The 19,182-nt window shown below is 52.2% G+C and overlaps 1 protein-coding gene across 2 annotated transcripts in view; it reads left to right on the top strand.

Annotated features, from left to right (window-relative positions):
* Positions 1–18,872, top strand: part of LOC115854453 (syntaxin-binding protein 1) — a 72,492-nt gene extending 53,620 nt beyond the window's left edge. Inside the window, exons 14-20 of one of the 2 annotated variants that reach the window (XM_060300397.1) lie at positions 1,604–1,742; positions 2,694–2,803; positions 3,830–3,931; positions 5,876–5,961; positions 9,241–9,395; positions 11,016–11,141; positions 16,901–18,872. In XM_060300397.1, coding sequence (XP_060156380.1) covers positions 1,604–1,742; positions 2,694–2,803; positions 3,830–3,931; positions 5,876–5,961; positions 9,241–9,395; positions 11,016–11,125 — 702 coding nt within the window. In that variant the 3' untranslated portion in view covers positions 11,126–11,141; positions 16,901–18,872. The remainder of the gene's footprint in view (positions 1–1,603; positions 1,743–2,693; positions 2,804–3,829; positions 3,932–5,875; positions 5,962–9,240; positions 9,396–11,015; positions 11,142–16,900) is intronic. The other variant, XM_030858600.2, reaches the window with a different exon arrangement.
* Positions 18,873–19,182: the final 310 nt, after the last annotated feature.

Genomic DNA, 19,182 nt, shown 5'->3' with positions numbered 1-19,182 from the left:
CTCACACATGATAACATTTCTCAACCGGGGTCAGCTTCTAAGGGAGGGGAGGTCATCCCACGATGCCGAAGCCTCAGCCAAAGGTCCCTCTTCACAGAAAAAAGAACTCGAGTTCTCAGTGTGAGGCCAAGATTTAAATCTCCTGGTTTGATGTGACAGGCTCAGCTAGGTTTGTAAGACCAGCCCTGATTCATGGACTCTCTCCTACGGGGAAGTAGCCCTGCTGAAATTCATCAATTTCATGGGTGATGTTTGCAAACACAAGGTGTCCTCTCCAAAAGAACTTGACTCTCCAGAAGATAGGTTATCCCTAGAGCGAACGGTACAAATGCAGTTGGGATTCATCCTTGGAAGTTTACATTTTTCCAGAAGTGCCCAGTGGTATTCATTGAACTAGTCACATTAAATTTTTTTAAATTTATTTATTTATTATTTGTTTTAACATCTTTAATGGAGCATAACTGCTTTACACTGGTGTTAGTTTCTGCTTTATAACAAAGTGAATCAGCCATACATATACATATATCTCCATATCTTCTCCCTCCCACCCTCCCTTTCCCACCCCTCTAGGTGGTCACAGAGCACCGAGCTGATCTCCCTGTGCTATGTAGTCACATTAAATCTGACTTTGAGACAGTGTTAGAGCCAGGTCCTGCTGAGCAGATGTCTGTTGAGGCTGCGCTGAGCTGGGAAAGGGCCTTGGAGAGGGGCCCCACCTTCCTCTGGCCCAGGCTGGGCAGAGGCCCGAGCTTGAGATCATGCTCCTTACGGACTCCTGGGATCATTAGAGAAAAAAGGCAACCTTCCGGCAGCCTCTGTAAGAGCTGCAGAGAAAGTTGCAGCTGCTGGTCTCAGAACGAGACCAGATTGTTTTTGGTTTGCTGACACTGATGTGCTGCTTTCTTGGGCCTGTTGAGAATGGATCCGCCTCTTGCCTGAGTTGCGAGGGCGGGGCCATAGACCATGCTTACTTCACTCTTTATCTTCAGTCCCACTGTTAGCACCCCCTCCCCCTTCATCTCCTTCAGTGGGATTTGCAGGGAGCCCATGTTTTTTCCTCCTCTCCCTGAAAGTGGTTGGAAGATTAAAAACAGAGGTCAAAATCCTAGAGTAGTTAAAACTCAGCGGGCACAGCCTTCCGTGCCACGGGGAGTGGAGCAGAAAGAGTCCAGCCAGGCGGAGGCACCTTATAATATTAAGCTTTTCACATGTGGGAAGTGCATCCCCTTAAGCCCCGATCCCTCTATAGGGCTTTGTCCCTCTTGAGGACCTACCAGGATTGAGGCTTTCCCTGAGGAATTGGCACACGTACACCGGAACTCACCTGGAGGGAACAGCCTGCCTTGAAACAAGATGGCAAATCAGCGTGGTTTCTGGTTTTGGAAAGCGAAGCCTGGGGCTTTCCTCAGTTCTCACCGATGCCGTAGACACCAGTGCTGATTACCCCCGTTCTGATTAATTAATTGAGAGATAAGCACCTGCTGAAGACCTTCCCCCAACCAAACTAAACATCCCAGACGTTTATGGATAACCAGTTTTCTAATAGTTAGCATTTGTCCAGACTGTTGCCAGAAATGGGGTCAACGCGGTGTGTTTTCTGCAGGACCTGGCGATGGGCACGGATGCTGAAGGGGAGAAGATCAAGGACCCCATGAGAGCCATTGTCCCCATTCTGCTGGACGCGAATGTCAGCACTTACGACAAAATCCGCATCATCCTTCTCTACATCTTTTTGAAGAATGGTAGGAACGGTGGGATATAGAGGAGGGCGATAGGCCCTTTCTTGGGGAAAGTGAGGCAGCTGGGAGAGAGAGAACAAAGTGGAAAACAGTGTAAAAGACAAGGAAAAGGGAAGGAAAGGGGTGTTTAATAAGATCTGAGGGGCTCTTTACATCTGGGGAAATGTCATGTAGGCGGATGAGTTGCAACTAGAGGCTGAGTATCCCCCAGTGATTCTGGAGTTAGTCCAAGGGACAGCATAATTCGAAGAGGACAGGGTGGGGACAGCTGGGAGAGTCTATTAGCTTTATGGCCAGCTTATTAGAGCATTTCTGCTAGATACTTTTTTTTTTTTTTTTTTGCGGTACGCGGGCCTCTCACTGTTGTGGCCTCTCCCGTTGCGGAGCACAGGCTCCGGACGCGCAGGCTCAGCGGCCATGGCTCACGGGCCCAGCCGCTCCGCGGCATGTGGGATCTTCCCGGACCGGGGCACGAACCCGTGTCCCCTGCATCGGCAGGCGGACTCTCAACCACTGCGCCACCAGGGAAGCCCTCTGCTAGATACTTTTAACTTGCCCCACATTTGTAATCTGTGCCTTTAAATAACTGATTTTAACCCACATCTGCTGCCTATAAGTGTCCATAGGTGTCCATTGTGCCAAAGATGGACACAGAGGCTCTCCTGTCCAAGCTGACTGTGATGTGGGCCAGGGGTGGTGGTGACGGCTGAGAAGCAGGAGACGGATGGAAATATAGACCATGAAGGGCAGCTGCTGATGGTCATAGCCTGTAGGCTAGAGTGGAATTTGAGTCCTGATCTTGTCTTGTCTTAGAGTAACCTTGATGCCATGAGCGGATTGGTTCCCACTAATCCTGAAGAGGAAAACGGGCACTGTCCCCCCAGGCACTTAGCTCTGCTCCTCAGTGTGTGATGTCCAGGGGCTGGTGTGGCGATCGGGCTTTTGTTCTCGCAGGCATCACCGAGGAAAACCTGAACAAGCTGATCCAGCACGCCCAGATCCCCCCGGAGGACAGTGAGATCATCACCAACATGGCCCACCTCGGGGTGCCCATCGTCACGGACGTGAGCACCCGCCTCGGGGGGAGGCAGAGGGGAGACGGCAGCTCTCATCTCTTCTCCCCTGACTGACTTAAGGCAGCTTACAGTACACACACTCAACACTGAGAAAGAGAAAACGTAAAGTCAGAGGGATGCAGGTGTAGAGGTATAAATAAAATCAAGGCGTAGCACCAGGAGCCCAGGCGGGCACATCAAGGAGGCACACACAGCCACAACGCTGAGCTGTGTCTGTGAACCCGCCCCAAATGGGAGTCATGCCAGCCCTGTCCCACGAGTCTTGAGTCAGCCTGGCTCTGCCGTAGGACACTTAGCATCTTCTGTGAGGTTGCGAACACAACGCTTAGTGCCACGCCGCCTGGCCACCTTTGGGTCTGCTTCTCTGACAATGACTCAGGACCCAGTGGGGTCAGGTGTGGGGGGCCCGACCAGCAATGAGCTCTGGAAGAGGCCTGGCGGGGGGCTCCAGGACTCTTCAGAGCCCCCCGCCAGGAACCTTGCTTGTAGGCACCCCACTTCCTGCAGGGAGTCAGCTCACGCCTCCGTGCTGGTAAAGCAGGGCTGTAGGTTTGCTCCTTGTGGGATCTTAGAGTCAAAAGCTTTGTTCCGGAGCCACCAGACCAGAGGCCTGTGACTGGGGGCCATCTGGCGTTTTCAGGCCCTTGTTCACAAAGGGACCAAATGAGAACAGAGATGATTCATCCAGTGCATCCCGTGCTGTTGAAGCAAAATCAAAGCCACACCAAAACAGTATTTTCTCCTATAATTGACAACAAACTAACTCCCTGCATTTGTAAGAAATGGCACTTATCCGTTTGACCCACGTTTGCCATTTTTCCTGGCTTTGAAGAACCAAGTTTGCTCCAGGTTCTTGGGCTGGAGCCCACGGGGCATCGTCCGGGCTTTTGCAGGAAAAGCTCCCTACTTCTTAGTCTTTGCCAGGACTGACTCCCAGAAGGGAGCCCAGGGGCCAGCGAGGCCTCGCAGGCCCAGGCGCTGACTCGGAGCCTCGGCTCATGTGTTCGCTTTCAGTCCACGCTGCGTCGCAGGAGCAAACCGGAGCGGAAGGAGCGCATCAGCGAGCAGACCTACCAGCTCTCACGATGGACCCCGATCATCAAAGACATCATGGAGGTCAGCGTGGGCCGAGACGAGGGCACAGGGCAGCTGGGCCCGGGGCTTCAGCCTCCCCTGCCCTTGGGTGGGGGTGACACCCGGGGATTTGCACCCAGGCCTTGGAGGGTTCGTGCAGAGCAGCCCCAGGAGACTGTCAGATGTGGATCCTCAGATCCACACTATTGAGCCCCACAGTAGAGACCCCTCAATGGTACTGCAGCCGAAGGAACCAAACCCGTCACAGCACCTGAAGGTCCTGTGAGTAAGGAGTGCCACGCTAAGGGTGCAGCAGGGCGGGAGGGCCTCTGGAAAGAGATCCCAGCCCGTCCTCCTCTCCCGCTGCTTCCCTCCCTCAGCCCTCACATCAGCCAGAGACCCTGCCAGTCGTGTTTCTGTGCAGCCCTATCCCTTGCCTGGAGTTCTCACTCTCCTTTCCACCTCCTGAATCCTGCCTTCCTGCGAAGTCCCATACACTGGCCCACCCGTCTGACCACCCAGCACCGCAGAGGCCTCCCTGGACTCCCACAGCATGTGTCAGGGATGCTCTTTACATGTGTGTGCTGCTCTCTGTGTTGGCTCATCGTTTTAGACCTTGGTCCTGTGCCCTCACCTGACGTGTCCTCTGGCACCGAGCCTTGCGCACAGTAGGTGTTTCGTATCTGTGAAAGTCAGGTAGCCCAGCGGTGTCCCTTCCTCCCCTTCTTGTAGCTCGAGGTCGAGGAAACCCTGTGTAGAACGCTGACGCACCCTGGGAGCTTTGGGGTGGGAATTGGAGATGGTCTTTGCAGTTCCTGCCCTTGACAGGAGGACAGGACTGGGGTCCAGAGAATGAAAGGTCTTGGCCAGGATCCTTTTGCTGATTCATAGCAGTCCATGTGTTCCCACTGAATCGTACGTTAAAATAAATATATTTTAAGTATATATAGTGAGTCAGCTTTCTATTTTTAAAACCCACACACCAAAAAGATGGGTGAACATGAGACATCTTGAAACAAATTATGTTTCTTTGCTTGGCAGAGCGGATCAACTGCTCTGTCTCATTCCCTCCTTTGTTCTCTGCTCCCTTTTCCTTCCCCCCACAACCCCAGTCCCCCAAAGAGACATGTGTGAGCTTCACACGGTAGCTGTTAGGAGTGTAGACTTCTCGGCAGCAGGGGGTGGGTAGCTGAATCCACCCACCAGATAATTAGGCCCTTGGGAAACTGAGGCTGTAAGGCCTCAGCTTGCCTGAGAGACTGCCCATGCCTAGTGTCTTCAAGACGGATGGCAAGGGTCAGGAGTTTATTGGACACATGGAACATAAAAGGGTGGAAGAGAAGCAAGAAAAAATAATGCAGGTTTTTTTTTAAGTTTATTTTATTTTATTTATTTATTGTTTTTGTCTGCGTTGGGTCTTCGTTGCTACGTGTGAGCTTTCTCTAGTTGTGGCGAGCAGGGGCTACTCTTGGTTGCGGTGCGCAGGCTTCTCATTGCGGTGGCTTCTCTTGTGGAGCACGGGCTCTAGGTGTGTGGGCTTCGGTAGTTGTGGCACGTGGGCTCAGTAGTTGTGGCTCGGGGCCCTAGAGCGCAGGCTCAGCAGTTGTGGCGCATGGGCTTAGCTGCTCCGTGGCATGTGGGATCTTCCCGGACCAGGGCTCGAACCCATGTCCCCTGCATTGGCAGGCGGATTCTTAACCACTGTGCCACCAGGGAAGCCCAATGCAGGTTTTTTTAAAAAACTTCTCTTCAAGAGCAGACCTACAAACTTATCTCATTGTATCTGCTGGTTATGGAGCATCTGGTCCGCCCGCTCCGAGCTCAGCGTGAGGTGCCCAGCAGTGGGCAGCAGACAGGGGAGCTCTGGTTGTTGCAAAGCTGGCCATGGTTTTGGCTGAGTGACTTGTGCTTCGAATTGTCTTACCTTGATTGCGTCAGCCCTTTGCAAAGAGATGGCCGGTCGATAGCTGTGTCTCTTCTTTCCAGGACACCATTGAAGACAGACTTGACACCAAGCACTACCCGTACATCTCCACCCGCTCCTCTGCCTCCTTCAGCACCACCGCGGTCAGGTGAGTGCAAGTCCCTGAGCAAGCGAGCAGGGAGCAAGCGGCACCGTGTCTGGTTGGACGGCAGCCGCACGGCAGTCCTGCTGTGACGCCTCAGGACCCTCGAGAACCCTCCCACTGCTTCTCGTCACAGCCAGAGTGCAGGCCAAGTCCTTGCAGCGGCCCATGAGGCCCTTCAGCCCCTGGCTTCCCGTTCCTCCCTCACTCCCTACTCCTCCCCCACTTCAGCCACACCAGCCTCCTTGCTCTTCCCCGAACACACCAGGCTTACTTCTGCCTCAGGACCTTTGCACTTGCTTTTCCCTCTGCCTGAAATGATCTTTCCCCAGGTATCTCTGCATGGCTCACCTCTTTTCTCCTCTAGGTCTTTAATAAATTGTTACCTTCTCGCATCTTCCCTAACCACCCTGTTTAAAATTACAGTACACCAGTCTTCCTAGCAGCATTATTCCTAATAGCTCAAAAGTGGAGATGACCTAAATGTCTGTCAGCTGATGAATGGATAAAAAACACATGGTATATTCATACAATGGAATATTGTTCAGCCCAAGATAGGAATGAAATACTGATCCATGCTGTAACATGGACAAACCTTGAAAATATTATACTAAGTGAAAGAAGCCAGTCACTAAAGCCCACATACACTATGATTCCATTTATATGAAATGTCTAGAACGGGCTAGTCTCAAGACAGAAAGTAGATTGGTGGTTGCTCAGAACTGGGGATGGGGGTAAGGGTTGGGGAATGGGGAGCGACTGCTAATAGGTACAGAATTTCTTTTTGGGGTTGATGAAAATGGTCTAAAATTGATTGTGGTGATGGCTCACAATTCTGTGACTATACTGAACACCACTGAATTATACAGTTTAAATGAGTGAATTGTATGATACATGAATTATTTCTCAATAAAGTGTTACAGAAAATAGTTAAAAAATTATAGCACCCCAACTTCCTGTCTCCCTTCCCTGCTTTTTCTCCATAGATTACACCACCGCTTAGTGTGCTGTTAGTATTTACCTTGTTTACTGCCAGTCTCCCCCGACTAGAATGTCAGCCTCCTGAAGGCAGGGATTCGTGTCTGTTTTATCCTCAGTGCCTAGAACAGAGCCTGGAATGGAGTAGGCAGTTGGTGTATTCTGTCTTCACTTTTCATTCATTAGTTAATTTTAGTAATTAAGAAAGGGATGAATACGTCATCTGCATAGAGCCACATTTCTCAGATTCCTCCTTGATGGAAACATAGATGATGGAAACGTGGATGCCTTGGGTCTGTTGGGTTTCTGCCACGTACCTGGTGATGCTCAGATGTTTCTCAGCTTGGAGATGTGGGCAGACAGCAATCCATGCTTCCATCTCTGGGTTCTCCAGCCCTCTGTGTTTTCTTGGCCACCCATGAGGCCTTGTGCATATGTTTTCGAAAGCTCTTGCTCTTGTTCACCACCTTGCCATGTTCATCCAGAAGCTTTTCCTGTTATGCTCTGCAGGCCACATCTCCACAGCCAGTCCCTGGGACTCTCAACACTAGGCACACATTTTGCCTCCAGAATCTCTTCTCTGCCTCCCTCGTGTGTGTGGCCCAGGCTCCCAGGGTAACACTTTTCAATACATGTGCCTCTACTATACTAGTACTTTGCCCGCCCGTCTTCTCTCTCCACCGCCCCCCCTTCTGTCGTCACTCTCAGGCCTGCATGATGCCAGTGGAGGCCAAATGTTTATTGCCAGCATCGGAGTGAAATACAAAATCCCACACAGTACCACAGCCAGGCTGGTTGACAACGGCAGACAAACATGATTGCACAGGCAAAAAAAAGTGACTGTGAGGTCCTCTGGGCTGGCCTTTGTGATGTGGAAAGTGGCTTTAATGCTGTCCTAAGTCAGGAAGAAGGGTAAAGATTCCACTGTTCAGAGAAGACTTGCTCTCCTCGTTCTGTTTCAAATTTATCCTAATTTAATTGATAATTTAGATGACATGGACAAATGCATTTTATAAATTGCAAAAATTGACAATTAAAAAATAGAAACTCAGTGACCCCTATTAACTTTTTAGTTACTTTTAAAACTTCCACAAAAGAGATTCCCAACCAAATGGATGCAATGGTGAATTCTTCTGGTATTTTATGAAGAAAACACTCAACATTAACACATTTGCAGATAACAGAAAGAGAGAAGAAACTTTCCCACTTATTTTATGAGTACATGATCCTAAAAGCAAATCTGAAAATGGCATTAAATGAAACTTCCCTCAAGCACAGAGAGGCAAATGTTACAGATAAAATATTAGCAAACAAGCCAGTGGCATATACAAGGAGCAATGCGTCTTGCTGAAGGGTCTGAGGAAATGCAAGGCTGATTGAACACTTTAAAATCCTCAACGTAAATCTCCACACAAGAAAAAATATATATGATCTTCTTAAGAGATGGCCCCTCATTTTGTTTTGATTTTTGTTTTGTTTTCCCCATTTTCTTAGCCTGGAAGCAACCAATTTCTCATTGTTTCCAAGGACAAGGTGAAGGCCCATTGAGGGAAGCCAGGGCCAGGAGTGGGGGGGCACCTGGGGAACTGTCCTGCCACTGAGATGCCTGTCGTTCAGGAGTCAGCTCTGTGTCACCTCCTCCAGGAAGGCTTCCCCAGTGATGCCCAGTCGGCACTTGAAGTCCCTCCCCCGTGTTTGTTCCCACGGCACTGAGCTCCTCTCCTTGGGGCGCGATGCAGACCCCCATCCTCCTGCCACCCTCCTCGCCCCACCCGCCCCAGTTAAGCCTGAGCTCTTGGATGGCAAGAGCCGCATGTCACTCAGGTCAGCTCCTCGGTGCTGGGGCGGCCCCAGCCCAGTGAGGCGCCTGGTGCACATCTGTCCAGTGAATCAATGTGCCGGCTACAGACAGGCCCTGGACTCTGTGGTCCCTGCTCCCTCCAGCAGAGTGTCCCAGGCAAGCCCAGAACTGTACAACTCAGGGGAGACACCGGGACCAACATCATGTGGGTGAAGCTGCTGAACGTCCCGCTTTAAAGCCGATCTGAACCCGTCTGTTGCCTGCATGACGGGGTCACAGCACAGGCGCTCATAGCGATTCTTCTCCCGGCAGCCAAAGTGCTTGATAATTTGCACTGCAGTTCAGTTCAGCCAACACTCGCTAAGCGTCTACTCTGTTTCGGTCACTGGTGTACAGAACGAGTGTGTAACACGTCACGGAGGTATGAAGTATAAATGCTGTGGATGCAGATAAACATGATTAATATCTTTCTCTCTCCCTCTCCCTCCCCCTCTCTCCTGCCCCAGCGCCCGCTATGGGCACTGGCATAAGAATAAGGCCCCAGGGGAGTACCGCAGTGGTCCTCGCCTCATCATCTTCATCCTGGGGGGCGTGAGCCTGAATGAGATGCGCTGTGCTTACGAGGTGACCCAAGCCAACGGAAAGTGGGAAGTGCTCATAGGTGAGTGGGGCGTGTTTTCTAGAGGGAAGGGACCGCTTCATTGCACTTGGACTCCATTCCATGCTTTGGTGTTTCATTCTGTCTTCGGTTCTCTGTTGCCCCTGAAAAACTTAAGTCTCTAGACATGTTTGTGGACGGCAGACGCTGACGAGCGAAGGGTTCCTTCCTCACGTCTGCACTGTGTCTCTTGACGAGTGGCAGCCCCATGTGGTGGGAAGAGCCTGGTCACAGATTCCAAGAGACCCAGGCTGATATTCCTGCTCTGCCACTGCCACGTGGGTCACCTCGAAAGTGCCTCTCCTCTCCACGCTGTTATTTCCTTACCCACGAAAACGGGGTTAAGAGCACCCACTTACAGCCTGAGCTAGGCCTGGTGCTGGCCCGGGGCTGGGGGGTGGGGGGTAGGGTGGTGTCAGTTTCCTGGCCTCCAGCCTCACGTCCAGAAGACGCTCAGTGAACGGACGGTAAATGATTACCGGCTCCTTTACCTGTCAGTTGGAGACGCACAGACGAGGAGTGAGAGCAGATACTGCCTGAAACATACTGGCCTGACTCCTGCGCTCTGCTGAGGGTTCCCCCAGCCAGTTCCTGCTACTTCAGGGTCTGTCATACCCCTTCTGGTTATTTCCTGCTGGCTTTCCAGAAGAAAGGAAGCAACTTACAAGAGCTGACTTAAGGCAGCAGGAGAAGATTTTTCTCCTTTTTCATGACTACAGGAGCTTCTCCAATTTCTCGGCTGGAAGAGGAAGAGTGAGCTGAGAAAAATCTTGCTTTCTCCAGATGCCTTCCTTTTGTCCCATCTTGCCCTTAACAAAATGGAGTTGCACCTGCCCAGAGTACCTCTTAACATTGATTGGCAAGAGGTGACCACCTACTGCCCTGGCTGGGCCCCGCCCTCGCCCCGATCTCAATAAGATGTGTCAGTTTTATACCTCCACTTTGGGGGGACCAAGGCGCAGTGCCCCCCAAGCTCTCAGAGTGAGCAGGTTCTGCAGACCAGTCCACGTGGCCGTTCCTGGGTGTATCAAGATGGAGCTGGCACTGTCTTCACAACCTGCGTTCCAGATACCACCATTCATTGGGGAGCTCGCACCTCCCCCTCCCCTCCCCACTCCCTGAAGCCTCCCCTGTCTGGTCACCGTTTCTCTCTGTGTTCTTTCCTTTCTGGCTACGTGGGACCTTGTGCCAGAGTTCTCGGTGTTCCCTGCTTGCGTACGTGTTGCATGAGCGTGTTGGCTAACTCTCTGCTGAAACACAGCTTTCCTGGGCAGAAGCCGTCACAGCCAGGCTTCGCTGTAACCCCCTCTTCCACGCTGGCCCGACCCGAGGTTCCCTGTTGGGAGGTGGAGACCCGGGGAGACAGGGTCGCCCCTGCGGATCGGTGGAGAGGCCTGGTGCAGACCGCTGACGCCCGCTGTGTGGCCCCGCCCGCTCTGTGCATGCCGGGCGTCCTCGTGGCCCATGTGCGCATGCGCCGCGTGTGCACGGCGTGTGCTCCGCGCGTGCGCGTGCGTCTCGCTCTCTCGCACCTCATTGGCTGCATAAAACGTAGGCCTAAGTTGGCATGTTCCGGTAACGTACCTTTGTTCAAGCAGTCAGCCGGCCTCTGTTCTCCCGCAGGTTCTACTCATATTCTCACTCCCACCAAATTTCTCATGGACCTGAGACACCCCGACTTCCGGGAGTCCTCTAGGGTATCTTTTGAGGATCAGGCTCCAACAATGGAGTGAGAGCCAAAGAAACAAAGTAAAAGCAGCTTATTACAGAAAAGAAACTCTTCCACTCTGAAGGGTTTTCTTTGATTTATTCCGTCACTCTTTTTATTTTTCCCTTTTCCGTTTATTATTTATTTGATTTCTTTTAACGAGAAAATGCTTGCAGTTCTTAACACCGATTGAAAATGTGTCCGATGCTGCCCTCACCAACCCTACCCTGAGCCCCACTGGGCTCCAGCTCGCTCATGCCTTGGGTTACCTGTCGCCCAGTCAGACAGCTGCAGCCCTCTGGGCTTTAGACCAGGAACAATCACAACTGCTGTGCACAGTCCTCCAGAGGGAGCTGGACGTGGAGGGATGCCACAGGCGCTGTGCCCCAGCCTGCTGGTCCCGGGGTGAATTTGTGGGCACAAGGCAGAGAACGCCAGGCAGCCTCCAGGTTGTGATGTGGTGTGGGAACTTGAGAGTGAGGCCAACAGGTGTTCAGGGGACAGTCCTGTCCAAGGCAGAACTCCAGGGGAGATGCCAGTTGGCACACGATCATGAGGAAAGCTTGGCAGAGGGCGTTAGGGTAGACTCCCAGTCAGTGGTAGTTAGATATGTCAATACCTTTTTCCCAGGACAGACATTTATCCTGAGGAACAATTTCTAAGGGGTGATGGGGTCATAAGCCACCTTGTACATGGTGAACTCCAGCCACCGGTGGAAAGAGCTCATGTCTCCTGTTCCTCTGGGAAAAACAGCACTTAACAGTCATTTGCTCTTTCAGTAATTGCTTTTTATTTTAATTCTCCTGTGGATCCTTTCAAGAGTTGAGAATCATACCCCTCTCTCTCATTGGAGTTTCCTGGTCAGATTGAGAGCCTTTGGGTAGAAATCTGTTCTCCACGCTATGTGCTGTTTATACTTTTTAATTTTTTTTTTTTTTTTTTTGCGGTACGCGGGCCTCTCACTGTTGTGGCCCCTCCCGCCGCGGAGCACAGGCTCCGGACGCACAGGCTCAGCGGCCATGGCTCACGGGCCCAGCCGCTCCGCGGCACGTGGGATCCTCCCGGACCGGGGCACAAACCCGTGTCCCCTGCATCGGCAGGTGGACTCTCAACCACTGCGCCACCAGGGAAGCCCTATGTACTGTTTTTAAAGAGCATCTTCTCTCCCACCATGCTCGTGCCTTTACCTCAGTTACCCGGGAACCCCTTGTCAGTTTGGCAGATTACCCAGGTTTTATTCTTGTGCTCATTCCTTCCTCTCTCTTTCCACCCTTCTTTTGTGCTGGAAATCTCCCCTGACCTGTTCAGATGGCAGACTGACCCTGAAGACCTCACTGCACCATTAGTCATTCTTTAGTTTCATTACACATTCTGTGATGAGGCCACGTCTCGCGTACCTGACTTCGTCTACTCTGTTGAGGATGCACCCTAGAAATGTCCCCACCCCCACCCCGGGCTGAAACTCTGTGAGTTACAGAGTGTGAGTCACCTGTCAGTGAGCAGCGGACAGGCATGGACTCTAGCCTCAGCTTGGCCACAAGCACCTGTGTGACTGGGGGAGGTCGTTCCCACTGGGTCACAGCACACAGAACACAGGGAGGCTGGATGGCAGGGCCTGAGGCCGCTCGGGGTCTGTAATGCAGTCGTTCCGCTGGTGGCTTAAACCAGGCAGACCTATGCACCCTGGCACACTCTCTGGCGGCCCTTGGGGGAATGGACATCAGAACCCTGGCTGGGTAACATCAGAAGTGTGCTTGTTTTTTTAAAGAGAATAAGCTCCATGCACAAAGGGCTCTAAAGGTCTGCACCGGAGGCTGTGCTGTTTAGCTCCTCTTTCTTCGCCTGGGCCGGAGATAGCTGCCCCAGGGCAGTAGGGAGATGAGAAGCAGCAAGTGATCGTGAGCCAGGACAGCGGGGCTGGCTGTGGCCCCGGGCTACCTGCCATCCTGCCCAGGCTGCCTTCACCCTAGAGAGCGAGGCCACTGGGTGGTCAATAAAAGTGACTTTAAAAACAGCCGTTGTTCAGCAGCACCTTGGTAGGTTCGTAATCAGAGGCATCTGGTTCTTGTGCAGATGGCAGGTAGGTGGACGGCATTTGCTGCAAGATGTATTTCGAGGCTTCTCAAAGGACAAATGAGCAATGACAGACCACTTGCAGAGTCAGAAAGAATCACAAACCCAGACCCAGGGGCTCCTGCTAGGATTCATTCTGGGACTCCCTGCTTTGGAAGATGCCTCTTCTTTGCACACTGCTTCCTCTGTTTTATGTTCAACCAACAGAGAGGCCTCCGCTGCCATCAGAGCAGAGCGAGCACGAACAGACTCTGGCTGTTTGCTCCTGGCTTCTGAAATGCTTTGTTGAACAGTGTTGGATTTTAGAGAGTTCAGTTAAGAAAAAGTGAGGCACAAAGCCCTCATACCAGGGAGGTCAGAAAGCAGGTGAGCCTTCCGACTTGCCTACTTCTGTTGCGATTGTCCAGGTGACCAAAGCTGAGGACACTGCAGGGCGTTAGCGAGGCTGGGTGGTCTCCTCCCCCACATTGGTGTTTGCAGGAACTTAGCTTTTAAGGGATGGGTTTCCCCTGCTCAGCAGTGAACGAGCGTCTGCGGTGGGCCCTGTGTGGGTACCAGTGCTGTGTTCCATCCTCCTGGCCCCTCTCTGTCCTGGAGCCGAGGCTGGCTCCCCAGGGCTGGGCCCTAGGGAGTGGGCATGGATAACTGAAGTGCACAGATGCCACCAAGCCTTGGCTCAGTGCCCACTAATCAATCCATCATTTCTCTCAACTGTCTAAGAAATGAAATCTCTTTTATTTATTTTTTTTGCGGTACGCGGGCCTCTCACTGTTGTGGCCTCTCCCGTTGTGGAGCGCAGGCTCCGGATGCGCAGGCTCAGCGGCCATGGGTCACGGGCCCAGCCGCTCCGCAGCGTGTGGGATCTTCCCGGACCGGGCCACGAACCCGTGTCCCCTGCATTGGCAGGCGGACTCTCAACCACTGCGCCACCAGGGAATCCCTGAAATGAAATCTTTTGATTAGATCTTCACCTCGGTGCCCTAGGTGGTTTATGTTAAAAGTACTGACCATTAGGGAAGGTCCAGGAGGCCTCAGGAGCTGATGAAAGGGCGCCGAAAGGCTGGCTTAGACCTATTACAGAGCACTTAACACGGGAGAGTATTTTTTTTTTTTATTATGTTGAGTACTTTGCTTTATTCTAGATCGGGGTCAGATAAGTTTCATTTTTCAGTGGGACTCAGATTTGAATCTGAACGCAGAGCTGATCCAATGCCCAGCTGCTTTTTCAGCGTTCCCTTACACATCCCCTCCTGGGGCAGGAAGCCACAGGGCCCCCAGAATTGAGAGCAGTGGCCTGGCTTCTGGGCCTGGCTGTGCCGCCGACACGCCTCACCACGCTGGGCGTCTTGGATGTGGGTGGGCAAGACCACTGTCTTCCACGTCTGACAGATCATCAAACTCACCTGGGCTGCTCTTAAATATGCAGTTTAAACCTGTCGTTCACCGGTACTGCCCTCAGTAGTCTGAGTCAGCAGGACTGTTTCAGCCAAAGCCAGAACAGCTCGACCAGCTGATCTGTGGGAACTCCTGTGGTTTTCAGGCGCCGTCCGTGAGGAAGGAAGGATTTTGTCCTGGCAGAGGTCAGTGTGTCTGGCCCCCAGCTTTGACAGTCTGGATGACTTTGTTTTGGAGACCACCGTTCACGGTTCAGTGTTGCAGTTATGTAGAATAAGAGGGACCCTCAGAGCTGTAGAACCCACTTGCTGTTCTAGAGGGCCTACATGGTCAGCCACACGTGGGTTCAAGTGAGAACATTTGCAGTGTTTGTGGTGGTGAAAAGCTTGACCAGGGTATTGAAGCGATACAGCTGATTGTGTGGCAAGAATTGGCCCTCAGGTGATTCGGATTAACACCAGCTGGTCTGCATCCTTTAAAGAGACCAGGTATTGATGGGGCCCAGGACCGTGACTGTTGCCTGATACTGCTGGTCCTGGAAGTCTTCTGCTTTCGGTCAAAGATTGGGAACACCAGATGGTCAGCAATCAGATAATATCTGGAAGTTCTGAAGCGTGGATTCCTTCACCTCCTTCTGGCCTCCCTCCAAGTCCTGAATCTGCACATGAGCAAGGGTAGGGGACACCTTGGCGGCAAGGGAGGACGTTAGGGACAGTTTCTCTGGCACATGCCTTGCCTTAACCTACGTAGCCCCCAAGCTAATCCCCCGCACGGAGTTCCCAGCAGCTGTCTTTCAGGTATAGACACTCAAACTGCTGCATCGAGTTGAGATTTGGAAGGCTTTCATTGTGCCAGTGGTACTGGTCAGAATTTGGTAACGTTTATCCCTGTTTCCTCATTTGTGGAGCAGCCTGTGACCTTTAGGACTAGTAGAAAGATTGATAAGGTCACAGAAATGAGTGTCTTCGGGGGAGAGGGGGACACACTGCTGAAACCGGTGTCACATTTGCCAAAGGAGCCTCGGGTCTGCAGAATGAGTCAGCTTTGGGCGCAGGGGCTGGCACAGGCTGCACTCTCAGGGCATCCCACTCCGCACCTCGGGGAAGTAGCTGGGGACTGGTTCCTCACTCAGCGGGCCCTGGTGGGGGCTGGGGCTTGCGCTGCCGAGAACAGGATGTTGAGGAGCCTCTCACACCAGAGAGGGCTTCACCAGTGTTCTCCTGGTCTGGACTGACCAGGAAGGCTCCAGGCTGCAGTGCCAGCAGTCACAGGTCAGCTGAGCAAGTAGCGGTCAAAGGCATAGGGACCCTGGTATTTGGAATCACTCCCAGCAAGCCAGCCAGAGCCTTCTTTTGCCTGCCCTCAGGGTGGAAAATCTGGCATCCCGTGGTTTCTGGTCCCCTCCTCATGTGAAGGCCCACTCACTTGGCCGCATCTCCAGGGAGGCACATTTTCAAGTACGGGTCTCTTTTGTTCAGTTCTTCTCTCTTCTCTCTTCTCTCGGGATCTCTTTCTTTGAAGCCTACTGCTGCATGCATGCAGGCCTCATGCTCACGCGCCAGTCACTCCTGTTCTGTTTAAGTCCATGTCCAAACCACACGATCCATGCATCTTTTTTTACTGCACTTACGAGATCTCTCTCTCTCCTTATGAAAAAGGACTTCATTTTTTTTTTCTGTTTTCTTTTTTCTTTTTGCAGTAGAAGTATATCTAATTCCATTAGCTTAAATTTTTGCAAGCATTTCTAACCTCTTACAATGCGCGGTCTCTGCCAAGGTAAGGCCTCAGGTACCCCGGCCCTTCCCCCTTCACACCTGAGGTCCCTCCCACCACGCAGTCCCAGCCAGCGGGCTCCCGGAAGGCAGTGGCTTCCCCCAGGGCTCTGCCCGTCCACTTCTTCCTCCCTACCTGCACCACTCTTACCACACACAGTCCCCCCTGCTAACCCCTGCCCCATTGCCAGCCTCTTCCCCGGCTGTGTGGTTTGGAACTTCTCTCCCTGGCTTCACCTTGAGTTCAGGAGAGAATTAGAAGTGCAGCTGCCCTGTCCCCTGGCAGACGGCAGCGCTGAGCACTGATGGAGAGGCGGGCTTCTTCCTTGGTACAGCCCGGGACCCTGCCCAAGCCAGAGGGTGTGTTCTGTTTATCCACAGCCCTCACATGCCTCCCAGGCCTACTGTGACAAGGCCCCAAACCCCAGTCCCCAACCCCTCCCGGCATCTGGGTGGGGGAGGGGGAACGGCTACAGCTCTGGGGATAGAACAGGGCAGGAAAGGGGAAAGTGTTCGAAACCGGAGCTGGCAAGCTCACCGTCTTTTCTGCCTTCCTCCAGGATCCACGCACATTCTCACCCCACAGAAACTGCTGGACACGCTGAAGAAACTGAATAAAACAGACGAAGAAATAAGCAGTTAAAAAATAAGCCACGCCTCCAAAAAACGAACCCTCTCCCCAGAGTGCTCGCAGCCCTGACCACCGCTGACCGCCTCGGTTCCTTTGCTGACCCCCTTCTCCCTCCATCGCCTGCCCCAGCCCTGCACGCCCGGCCGGCACTGTCGCCAGCTGCGTTCTCGTGTTTGGTGATGCCCTCTTCTCGTTTGAAACAAAATAATGCATTGTGTTTTTTTTTAAAAAAAGAGTACCTTCTAGATGTATCCTGGAGATGTTCGGTGTGAGGGACGTGCTGCTGGAGGGTTTCTGAACTGCTTAGGATGATGAATGGACACCTGCTCCCCATTGGTCATGATTTTATGACCTTGTACATAAGCCAGCGTGATGTGTGCACATTGCTTGCGTATGGGAAGGTAGATGTTTGGGTGTTTTTAAAAACCCGTTTGGGATTGTTCCTGTTCTTGTTGGGAATCACTGAGATGTCCGTTTTGGGAGTATTTTAAACTGAGGATTAATCTGTTACCTTCACTCCAGTTCCTACCCCTCAGTGCCAGCTCTGATCCAGATAAGCTTGGAAGTGAAGCTCAGATGACATCTCGAGAGGTTTGAGCTGGAGTCGACCTCTGCTCTCCCCAGGGGGCTCATTCCCCCCCTCCCCCGTGCTGGAGGTAGGGGCTGGGGGCGTCCACGGGAAGTCAGGCTGGGTGCCTGTCGTGGCTCCCTCCCTGGCCGCTGCCGCAGCGCTGTGATCCTGTTCTGTGGTCTGTCACTGTCCCCAGATGAGTGAGGAGCAAGCTCCCATCGGGGACCTGGGTCCCTTGGAGAAGCAGTCAGACCTGGTCCTTCAGACCAGATGCCATCTTTCCCCAGGCACCACCCCCGACAGAGCTGCTCTCAGCAGGGTCAGCCTGGGTAGAGCTCACGGGACAGGAGTGAACCAGAGCAGAGTGAGTTCCGCAGGCTCCTGGTCAGAGGTCCCTTTCCTGTAGAGCACTGTCTGTGCCCCTGACACTTCAAACCACCTGAAGAGTAGCCCAGTGGATTTATCCAGGCCCTGATCCCACTCAGGTTATCCTCCGTTTAAGATACTTGCTAATACTTTATTTTGTGTAGTGTGGGGTCATATGTCGTCGTGCTTGTAAGAGAAAACGATCATTTTATTCTCTGTATAAAAACGTAGCTGTATAAGGCTTAGCTCTGATGCAGACATTAAAGAAGCAAATGCAGGAAGGACGTCTCGTCGCCCTCAGGACTCAGCAGCTCGTTCTCCGGAAGGGAGCGCACTATTTGTTCTGCTGCTGTTGTGAACTATAATGAACAGTGGAAGTCACAAAAATGTCCCGCGCCCACCCCCACCCACCCCCTTAGCCCCTGCAAACCGTGTGTGTATATTACTGTCTTGTGGCATCGTCATTGCAAACGTGCTGTGTGCTAGTTCTCCGCGGCCCTCGCTTCCCTTTCAGAATATACTCCTCACCCGCCCCGTTAGATGCATCGTGGCATTCTCTTCTCAAGGCTTTGAAATCTCCCCTTTGCACTCAGATTAGTTTTCAGGTCTGTCTCCCTTCCCCCCCTTACAAGATCTCATTTCCTTAGGACAGACTGTAGGGACCTGCCTTGGTTTGTTTCTTCTTGTTACTGCTTGTTTTGTCCCCTGCCCTTGACCAAACGATCGATGCTCATGCTTCAGGACCTTGTTTGTCCGACATGTCGGTTTTCCTTTCTCTGTTATTTATATAAAAATAATTTATCAAAAGGATATTTAAAAAAAAAAAAAGCTAGTCTGTCTTGAAACTTGTTCACCTTGAAATTATCAGAATCTCAGTGTTTGAAAGTATTGAAGCACAAACATGTATCATCTCTGTACTGTTCTGTACTAAAGCACTCGAGTCTAATAAATAAATCAGCGCCCATTCACGGTGTCCAGGGTGACTCGCGGCCTGGTTTTACTTTGGGGAGCGGAAGGAGAAAGGCTTTGTCAGTGGTCCACTGGGGAGGAGCCCAGCCACCCCTGGCTGTGGCTTGGAGCCTTCCGGATCCATTCACTGTTACTTGCATTAGGATCTAGAGCTACCTGGAGTCTGGAGACGATCCATGAAGTGTGTTCTACACTGCCTGAGACCAGGCAGTTCTTCCAGCGTCCTGTGTCTCTGTATATAGAATGTCTCTGTCTTGGCAGGTGGCGCCCCACTCGAGCATGTGGTACCAGTGCATTTCGGGCAC

Source organism: Globicephala melas, chromosome 6, assembly GCF_963455315.2.
Source record: "Globicephala melas chromosome 6, mGloMel1.2, whole genome shotgun sequence".
Lineage (NCBI taxonomy): Eukaryota > Metazoa > Chordata > Mammalia > Artiodactyla > Delphinidae > Globicephala > Globicephala melas.
This window is presented reverse-complemented; position numbering and strand designations above follow the sequence as displayed.